The 10720-nt window shown below is 39.7% G+C and overlaps 1 protein-coding gene across 1 annotated transcript in view; it reads left to right on the forward strand.

Moving 5' to 3' along the window:
* The window catches only part of Atp6v0d2 (ATPase H+ transporting V0 subunit d2), a 51870-nt gene extending 41937 nt beyond the window's left edge, over positions 1 to 9933 (forward strand). Inside the window, exons 6-8 of the mRNA XM_076563850.1 lie at positions 4494 to 4670; positions 5907 to 5981; positions 7503 to 9933. Of these exons, the coding sequence (XP_076419965.1) occupies positions 4494 to 4670; positions 5907 to 5981; positions 7503 to 7664 (414 nt within the window). The 3' untranslated portion in view covers positions 7665 to 9933. The remainder of the gene's footprint in view (positions 1 to 4493; positions 4671 to 5906; positions 5982 to 7502) is intronic.
* The last annotated feature ends 787 nt before the right edge of the window (positions 9934 to 10720 follow it).

Here is a 10720-nt window from a genome sequence, read left to right on the forward strand (position 1 = left end):
GCTACTAAGCCACGACTTCAAGTAGCATCACTGTAGAAAATATTGTAGAAAATTCAAAGGTTATGAAATCAGACAGGTTGTTCTGTTAGATTCAGTAGACAGAATGCTACTATGTGATAGGAAAAGACTCCAAAAACAAACAACAACAACAACAAAAACAAAAACAAACACAAACAAAAACAGAACTCTTCCAATAGTTAAGAGTAGGGAATGGGAAAGTACAGGGACAGATTTTAGAATGACATACTAAGTATGAAGTACTTCAAGGACCTGAGCATGCAGATGTATGGAATGGAACATGTGCTTACAAGCTAAGAAATAAACTATAAGAAATAAACTTTGTTATTACAAAGACAAGAGATAGGAAATGAAGGGATTATTTGAATAATATATATAGACAGTCAGAGCCATCTTTTTTTAACTTTTTTTATTTTAATTTTTATTTTATAATTAATTTAATTTCACATATCAGCCACGGATTCCTCTGTCTTCCCTCCTCCCACCCCCCAGCCTTCCCCCCCATTCTACCCCCCCATTCCCACCTCCTCCAAGGCAAGGTCTCCCCTGGGGATTCAGCTCAGCCTGGTAGACTCAGTTGAGGCAGATCCAGTCCCTTCCTCTCTACACCAAGGCTGAGAAAAATGTCTCAGCATAGGCCCTAGGTTCCAAAAAGCCAGCCCATACACCAAGGACAGGTCCCGGTCCCACTGCCTGGGGGCCTCCTAAATAGTTCAAGCTAATCAACTGTCTCACTTATCCAGAAGGCCTGATCCAGTTCCATGGGGGCTCCTCAGCTATTGGTTCACAGTTCATGTGTTGCCACTATTTTGGCTATTTGTCCCTGTGCTTTTTCCAATCATGGTCTCAATATCTCTTGCTCATATAATCCCTCCTCTCTCTCACCAATTGGACTCCTGGAGCTCCACCTGGGGGGCTTGCATCTGCTTCCATCAGTCATTGGATGAGATTTCTAGTACAACAGATAGGGTGTTTGGTCATCCAGTCACCAGAGTAAGTCAGCTCGGGCTTTCTCTTGACCATTGCCAGTAGTCTATAGTGGAGGTATCTTTGTGGATTTCTGGAGACCTCTCTAGCACTCTGCTTCTTCCTATTCCCATGGGGTCTTCATCTATCATGGTATCTCCTTCCTTGTTCTCCCACTCTGTTCTTGATCCAGCTGGGACCTTCTGCTCCCCTAAGCTCTCTTTCCCCCAACCCTCGCCCTCCATTAACCCCCCTCACGTCCAGTTTGCTCATATAGATCTTATCCATTTCTCACCTGGCATGTGAAGTGCTTCCTGGTTTCTCCCCCTCTACCTGTCTATCCAACTTTCCAGTGGCTTCCTTAGGTGTTTAAGTTGTAACCATCCTCCAAATGGCATGTGCTCCCTCCTGCAGTGACCTCCTCTTGCATGGCCAGGATAAGAAGAGGAGGGGCCCTTGGGGGAGTGGAAAGGGGTCTAGGAGGAAAGATTGTAAGAACCAGTAGACAGGGAAGTGTGCAGTGAAATGCTTTCCTCTGAACATGACAGTGGTTACACACATGAACTCACTGCTGCTGTGGTTACCTACACAAGACCTGCATGAGATCATCTCAATTTAAAATCCCAGGGTGGAGTAGAGAAGAGTACCTGAGGCCCAACCCCTAGCTGAGAGGCTATTGGTGGTTGATATGGCTGCTGGAGAAGAGAGTTACTTTTCTCTAGGAGTGTGGCATTGCCACTGGTAGGTTCCCCAATGTCCTGGTGGATGACTCCCTACATCCATTCATTTATGGAAAGCATGAATTGGACTCAGCGGGTTGAAAGGTAAGTGTGTGTGTGTGTGTGTGTGTGTGTGTGTGTGTGTGTGTGTGTGTGTGTGTGTGTGCATGTGTATTTCAGGATAAAAAGAATAGAGGATTATGGAAGAGTTAATGTGGATATAAGAAAAACTGAGAGACAGCAGTGTTGCTGGAGGGCTTCTCTCCAGATCCCACCAAGCCCCACAGTCCCACAATCCACATATAAAATAATCACTCAGATGCTTGTATTACTTATAAACTGTATGGCTGTGGCAGGCTTCTTACTAACTGTTCTTATATCTTAAATTAACCCATTTCTATAAATCTATACCTTGCCACATGGCTCATGGCTTACCGGCATCTTTACATGCTGCTTGTCCTGGCGGTGGCTGGCAGTATCTCCCCCTCCTTCTTCCTGTTCCCCTAATTCTCCTTTCTCCTTGTCCTGCCTATACTTCCTGCCTGGTCACTGGCCATCAGTGTTTTATTTATATAGAGCGATATCCACAGCACTTCCCCTTTTCTTCTTTTTTTAAAAAGAAAGGTTTTAACTTTAACATAGTAAAATTACATATAACAAAACAATTATCAAGCAAGAATTACAGTTACAATATTAAAGAAGATATCCTATCTATCTTGTATTTGTGAGTTTAAGGTTTTATATCTAACTTATCTTTTATCATAACTGAGGAAATTACAACTATCTAGTCTTTAACTACATCAAAGACCTCAGAAAGATATAATACTACCTGAGAAACGGGAGAAGGATGTAATCAACTTTTGGGAGTCTTTCATGGTAGACAGAGACAGTTGACAGCCTGGACAGTCACCTAATGTTCCTTTGTAGAGTTGGGGCATCTGTCTTCAGCTCACAGGGCTAGAGTCTCTCTGTCATTTTTTTCAGTGTCCTGTAGAATGTCTGGCAGTTTTCTCTGCGAAGCAGGAACCTGAAGGACCATCTTGTCAAGCAAAGTTCAGTGGTCATCCTTCCGTGGGTCTTGCATGTCTAGTCGATCAAGTAGTCCAGGCAAGAACAGTTTCTTGCCTAAATGGCTATCTTTGCCAAGGTGAAGATAAACTCCATATGGAGTGTCTTCGATGCCCATCCTCCTCTCTGAAGTAAATCTAGTGCTGCCAGAAGCAGACATGTCTCACTGTCCAGAACATCTAAATTTTTAAAACATTTAAATGCCATATTCTGTAGGTCTTTGAAGTGTTTGAAGACTACCTATCTATCTGAAATATATCTATATATACCTAGAAGACTTAACTAACATGGCTATAAATATGATTATCATAGATGACTAATTATTAATCTATTTCTTAATTATCCATTACAATTTTAAATGAGTTACATAAACATAATACCTCAAACAAGAATAGAAATATATATACAGTATAACAAAATTAACTTTAAGTTTGTAACAATAAACTAAAATTTATACCAATGTAAAACATTTTAAACATAAACTAAAATCTATACCAATGTAAAACATTTTAAACAAGTTGTTGTTAAAAGTAGTTTCATTAGTTTAAAAGTAGGTTCATTAATCTACCCTTTTATGTTATCATCTCTATATCCTATATATCTATATCACAGCAGAAACATGGAGAACAAAGGAATAGGAAAGAAATCTCAAGAAAGACAAGCATGATTACAGGAAACAGGATTGATGGAATAGGAGCTTAGCAGCCTATGGTATTCAACATAGGTCATCAGTACATAATGACCTCTTAACAATCATAACGAATCAGGCCTTAAAAAGAAGATCAATCATTCCAAGCCACATGTTTCTTAGTTACAGAATCAGAGATGGTGGGTCATTAAAAAAATTCCAAACCATAAAAATAAAGATGGTCTATAGTATAAAGTTTAATTCTATAAAGTGAATAGGACTAGGGATGTGGCCTAATGATAGTGCTGGTATGACATGCATGAGGGATGGATTGGATGAAGGGATAAATTGCTGTGAAGTGGATATCGTCAATGGGCCCTGCCAAAGTATGCCACTAAAAGGACATACCACATGCAGCAGAGTGAGTGCAAGATGTTTATTGGGAGAGGGGGATGAGGATAGTGAAAGAGAAAAAGGCTGTCTCAGATTGGGGACCGAGAGAGACAGGCAAGCAGACAGACAGACAGAACAGGCAAGAGAGCAAAAATAGAGAACTGTGACTAACTGACACTTTTAAGGGATGCACAAGTTGCATCACTGAGCCAGCTTGGCAGGAACTAACACTGGCATCCTCATCATCACAAACAGTAACAATAACACCAACATAGTGACGGGAACAATTAGGGTTAGTAATATGTAGTGATGCACATTTTTGTTGTTCAAACACCCTGGCAGACATTTTTACTTGCATTGCCTTATCCCTTCCATGACTGAACTTGAGTGGCATTATTACCACTTTTATGGAAGACACATTTATTACTCTTGTGACCTACATGAGAGCAACATGTAACTCATTGCAGGGAGCCTGGGAAATAAAGCTTGATAGGGTTTCAAGAGTCATAGGCCATCACAGGGCTGTGCAATTTCCCCCCAGCAAACAAATTACTCCCTTTCAAGACTACAGGGACATTAGTAACACATGCCTACATTGTAATTAGACATGGGAAGTGGATCACTTCAGAGATGCAATTCTGCATGTAGCATGTGGTGTAAAAGATTATTAGATTTGCTGCTCTCGTGTCTTTCCCTTTCAGTTTGAGGCCGACAGACGTGCTTTAATCATCACTCTGAACTCATTTGGCACTGAATTGAGCAAAGAAGACAGAGAGACCCTCTTCCCCACCTGTGGCAAGCTCTATCCTGAGGGGCTGCATTTGTTAGCTCAAGCTGAAGACTTTGAGCAGATGAAGAGAGTAGCAGATAATTATGGAGTAAGTGATTTCACCAGCACCCTGCGTGCCTTGCATTTCTTCAGCACAGGCCCTTTAGAGAAGCTCACACATCCATTCAGACACCTTATCCAAAGTGATATCCAGATGGCAGCAAGCAGTGCCTCTCGCTGTAATTATGCCTCCCAGAGAAACACTTCAAGTTTCCAGTCCAAGCTGGTGCCTTTTAAGAGTCCTGCCAAGAAAGCCCTTGTCTAAATCTCCCAGGAGTGGTTATCTGAGCACGTCTTGAAGTACCTTATAAAGCAACTTCCCCAAGAGACTGCAGCAATTTCCTGGAAGTGAGAGTTTATGTCAAAGTTACAGAAAACAGCCTGACCTCAATGTTCCTTTCAAGTACCCACTGGGGAAACAGAGTCAGGACAGAATACGAGACTACACGAACAGGGACAGTATGAGAATATGGAATATGTGTGGGTTTTCACAACCCCTTTGCTGAGTGGCAGAAACGGGGAGAGGAAGAGAACCGCTCACTCGCTTTTCCTCCTTCTGCTCTCCTCAGCACTCTAAGACTGGCTGGAGTTCCTCACACATGCTTATTCCTCTCAGCCAGACCCACTTCCTCAGCTTTGCGGGTAGTCACATGTATATCCTGCAGTTCACTTCCTCAGTTTAAGAATGACCCTGGTGTTTCCTTGTGGGTTTCTGAATCCTTCCAGTAAAACAGTCAGCAAACAGTAGACATAAACCTCCTTAGTATTTCATCTATAATTGTGGGCAACGCTTTAGTATAATGTTTAATTTTGAGCTTCTCCCCAGTTTCCACTCATTCTGCACTTGAGATTCCATGATATGCATCAGTTGTCATCTCAAGGAACTCACAAACCTATACTGGTCAAATTGTAAGAGTTCACTAAGTTCAATGTTTTTATGTGTGAAAATGACAATGAACATTGAGAAAAACATAGCTTTTTCCAAATGCTTGCAGCCATTCAGCCCACAAGTGAGAAAGTGAGAATTTTATTCACCTCTTTGGTTGTTGGGATTTGGGGCAGGAGGAATAGGGGTTGTCAGAAAGTGAAAGCCTTGACCAAAAGCATTCAGTACAAATTTTCTTTAAAGCACACACACACACACACACACACACACACACACACACACACACACACACACACACACACACATTACCAATATCTATTTTGCTAAGAAAATGTATCTCTATGCATTTGTAAGAAATGAAATATCCTTTACACTTAAACTCCTGTCTTTGTTTTTCAGATTTACAAGCCTTTGTTTGAGGCTGTAGGTGGCAGTGGGGGAAAGACATTGGAAGATGTGTTCTATGAGCGAGAGGTATGGCAGAAGTGGAAATGTTATGGTTTAGATGCTTTTGTTGTTTTTTTATCATGGCTTTTAAATGTTTTCTCACTTGGAGTTTCTTTTTATATTTCATCAGGACAATTAATGCTTTTCAGTTAACATTGTGCATTATTGCTTCCTTAGAGGGTTAGAGCCTTGCAGCTCATATATAGTTTCCTATAAATATTCCTGTACAGAATGAATGTTTAGTGGAAGCTTTAGAAGTGACTTTCCATAGTTAGTAGCTACAAAAGGAAAGCAAGAATGTCCTCACAGATACTAACTCCTCTCAGTTTGGTTCCTCTCACTCCCTAATCCATGTCACCTGTAGGAAGCGTTTATACATAGTTAAAATGCAGGCACAGCTATACCTACTTGGGAAATAGTCATATGGAAATGCAAAGCCCAGATTATTCCCTTTCCCTAAAAAATGCAGATGAGTTAATCACTTGTAGTCAAGTCCTTAGCTACTGCACTATTTAATAAAGAAAATTTTTATTTTTTCCCAATCAAGTTGGTTTCCATAAATCTAGAGATTTTTTTCTAGTATATTCACTTGATGCCCCACCCATGCCTACCTGATTGACATTAATAAAGAACCAGACTTCAGAGTTGGGATGCCACTGTATGCATCTTGGGAACTTTTCTGTACCTAGACATTGGGCATTTTCCAACAGCCCACTTTCATAGAAAGAAATAGAAACAAGACAAATAATCCAACATATTAGAGATCTTTAAAAACTACACAGTCTGTACCAGCACCACAAAGGGACCATCAAGGAAGCTGCTCTTCTCAGGAAAAATGAGTGTCTGTTGTACAGAACAGGGGTGGCCTCCACTTCTCACTGTGTTGCTTAGGGTTTGCAGAGCAGCAGGATGGACCACATACCTCTTTTGCTTTCTTTCCATCCTAATATCAAAATGGAGCAAAGTGAAAAAGCTGTTCAATTTGCAACTTTATTCTGGTCTTCAGGAATTTCATTTTCTTTTGCTTACTTAATTTTATAGAACAAAGCAATGCAGTTGCATGGACTGTAGTTACAGAGCACCTAAAAATAAAGCTAACAATGTCAGACTGAATTCAGAACACTGTTACACTGCCCTGAGAGGTAGACAGCCTTAAACATCTCTTCAGATTTTTTGAAGTAGTGGCCAAGAAGGAATACTTTACCTAAATTGGGTTAGCCCACCAACTGAAAGTCATATATATATATATATAACTGCAAAGTTAACATACATTCCCCAAATCTACCTTTCTTGCTTGTAGTGCTAGGAAACGAAGCTTATCTTGTTAGTCCATAAATTTACTTTTTAAGTTGATACCTTCTACATTTGTCCATGTAACACTTCCTTAAGATGTGTTAAGTTACCTCTGCTCCCACTATTGGTCTAACTTATACTTAAGAACAAATGAGCACCATAGAAACAGAAAACATTTCTAGCTTGTGTGTTATTTCATAAATGTAGTATGTTGTAGACCAGCTGATGGTCCATGTCATCTTTTTCTTTCCTTAGGTGCAAATGAATGTGCTGGCATTCAACAGGCAATTCCACTATGGTGTGTTTTATGCATATGTAAAGTTGAAGGAGCAAGAGATGAGAAATATCGTGTGGATAGCAGAATGCATCTCACAGAGACATCGAACTAAAATCAACAGTTACATTCCGATTTTATAAGCCTGTGATGAGGCCTCAAATGTAGAAACTTATGCCTGTTGAAAGGAAGTTATTGAGGGAGAAAAAGGGATTGTGTCTTACATTATCTAGAATATACAACAGTAAGTCTTACCTATCTCCTCTCCATGAATTGCATGTCCCCTGGAAGTCTAGCAAACTGAACTTAAAACAAAGTGTTCCCTTTTTATTTTCAGCAAACCTTAATCATTTTTTCACATTTATGTCTCGTTACTCACTGACCTTACACAGCCATTTTAATTGACCCTGTAGTATTTTTCCTACTCTCATTTCGTTATGTTAAAATCCTACCTAAATGGGTATTTCACTCTTCCTTTTTGATTCTTCTCCCCAAACTCAAACACTGAGTGCCTGATCTACTTTTTAACCAAAGGTTCCTTCCTTGTAGTCACAAAACTGCAAAGCTGTGTGTAGCCAATATATACCATGTTTGGTGAATAATATTATCTTCTTCTCCCCCCAATATGCTTGGATTGGTAAGCCTGAGAAAGACAGAGTTCCAAGATGTTAGAGGTGCTAAATTTGCTAATAAATTAGGTTTTTTTCACAAATATATATATATATATATATATAGAGAGAGAGAGAGAGAGAGAGAGAGAGAGAGAGACAGAGAGAGAGAGAGAGACAGAGAGACAGAGACAGAGACAGAGACAAACAGACAGACAAACAGAGAAGCAGAGAGAAGCAAAATATGTGGATATCTATATCTGTGGTCTGTCACACTGTTTTCAAGAGGAAAATTCCACAAATTATATTTTGTTCCTTCAGAAGAAAAATGTCACAGATTTAGTATGGTTGCTTCATAAAGCCTGGAACCAGTGGAGAGGGCTGCTCAGAAAAATAAAATAGTAAAATATGTCCCCAATCTTTTCTCTAAATAGCAAGAATGTTCTTAAATATAGTCTGTATTTGCTATACTTCAAGAATTAAATATGCTCAGTCAACAAGACAACTCGGCAGGTAAGGAAGCAAGCATGCTGTCTACCTACCTGAGTTCAATCCCTGGGAGATCACATGGTAGAAAGTAACTCAGTACTACAAGATTGTCTCTAACTTTTATATATGCAACACACACACACACAACAATTGTAAAAATAAAATTAAAAAAACATGCTGAACTAATTTGAACCTTCTTTGTATAAGCATACTTAACAAAGTATATAAACATACTGTCTAGAATAGTATTCATAAACTAAGGAGCACAACATTTTTCTGTAGAAAAATCATTTATAATTATAAGGAAAAATAATGATTTGTTGAACTAAGAAGAAAGCCAAGTTGCCTGCTTCCTGACTGCAGGTGCAATGTACCCAGCTACTTCACGCTTCTGCCACCATACCTTCTCAACCGTGTAGACTGTACTTTCAAACTGTGAGCCAAATAAACCCTCCCCTCTCTAAGTTGTTTCACTGGGTATTTTGCAACAGCAACACAATGAAGTAACTAATACAGGAAATTAATACTGAAGTGGTTATGATAAACTTTATTGTGTGATTCATTGGCCTTTAAAGTTGGTTTGTATGAGAAATAGATTTGGGAAGTTATGGATGCATCTCAGAGACATTGAACTAAAATCAATAGTTACATTCCAATTTCATAAACCAGTGATGAGGCCTCAAATGCAGAAACTTATGCCTGTTGAAAAGAAGTTATTGATGGAGAAAAAGAGATTGTGTCTTACATTATCTAGATTATACAAAAGCAAGTCATATCTATCTCCTCTCCATGAATCTCCTCTAGAACAGCCCCAGAATATTCTAAGCAGCACTTAATAGGACATTCTGATATGAGTTTGAAAAAACAAAATGCTAAGAGAAATCCAGACTGTAGAGTCCTCATCTCATGTGATTTCTAGTGAGTACTCAGCTAGAAGCCATTCTTCTGATATTGTTTTAAGGAATCTAGCTGTATTCTGCCTGTGTCATAAAAACGCGACAGAAGCTAAATTCAAAGGGACTTGACTGTTCGCTTGGTAGGAGAAATTTCAGGAAAGTACAACATTCAGAGCATGTCATGGTTACTACTCATTGCTTTTATCAAGGTCTACAATGAGAGAAAGCATCAAGAACAGAAAGACATGAAAACATGCATTCGGGGTAAAAAGGAGTATGAACAAATTTGAAATTATAGACAAGATAGGTGTAGACAACACAGCTATATTTGCTAAAAAGAGTAGCACCATTAAAGGGAGCCCTCTTGCTCTACACTAGGACAATTAAAAAGGTGCCCTGAGGGCAAGATCCAAATGGTCTTCTTGTTTGCCATGGCTCAGTCTCTTCTCAAGACTCAAGACAATCTACTAATTGCAAGCTCTATAAAATAAAATAATCAAGTTACATATGTCCAGTATCTAATGGCATGGAATGTTTCCATTTCAAAAATGAAGAACAGAAGGATTTAAAAGAAATGCTGAAATCCAGAAGGGAAAATGCCAACCACTGTTTCCCCATATCCAGCATCTGGGGCTCATGATAGAATAATTTGGGCTCCAATGGCCTTTGGCATCCCTGCCTCTCCCGTTCTGCTGTCTGCAGCACCTATGATCTCTCTCTCTCTGACTGGTTGCACTCTGTGTCTATAGCTTTCTTCAGCAGATCTCCCATAATCCTGAGAATTCCAGGAAAACTGAAGGGACTCTAAGCTCAAACCAATTCCCTGGGGAACTGTTTGGGTTCTCTTGTTGTTGTTTTATTTTTTTGTTTCTCAGGATCAGTCTCAAAGGTACAGAGAGACTGGTGCAACCATGGGCCAGAGATTGCCAGGCAGGATACTTCATAAGCTAGCAGAAATCAGTTTGCATGCATGAAATACATAAAAGTGATAGAGCCATGGATTCTTGAACTAACACAGAGTGCAACCAGTCAGAGAGAGAGAGATCATAGGTGCTGCAGACAGTCTAAAGCAACCAGGCTAATGTGCCCCATCTCACTGGCTGCTCAGCATAGTGGCAGTGTAAGATGACATGGAGAACAAGAGAAACCTTTGGCCAGTGGTGACTGTATGCTAATCAGCTCTGAAGGCTTCTTTAATATTAACAC

The sequence above is a fragment of the Peromyscus maniculatus genome, chromosome 2, assembly GCF_049852395.1.
Source record: "Peromyscus maniculatus bairdii isolate BWxNUB_F1_BW_parent chromosome 2, HU_Pman_BW_mat_3.1, whole genome shotgun sequence".
Lineage (NCBI taxonomy): Eukaryota > Metazoa > Chordata > Mammalia > Rodentia > Cricetidae > Peromyscus > Peromyscus maniculatus.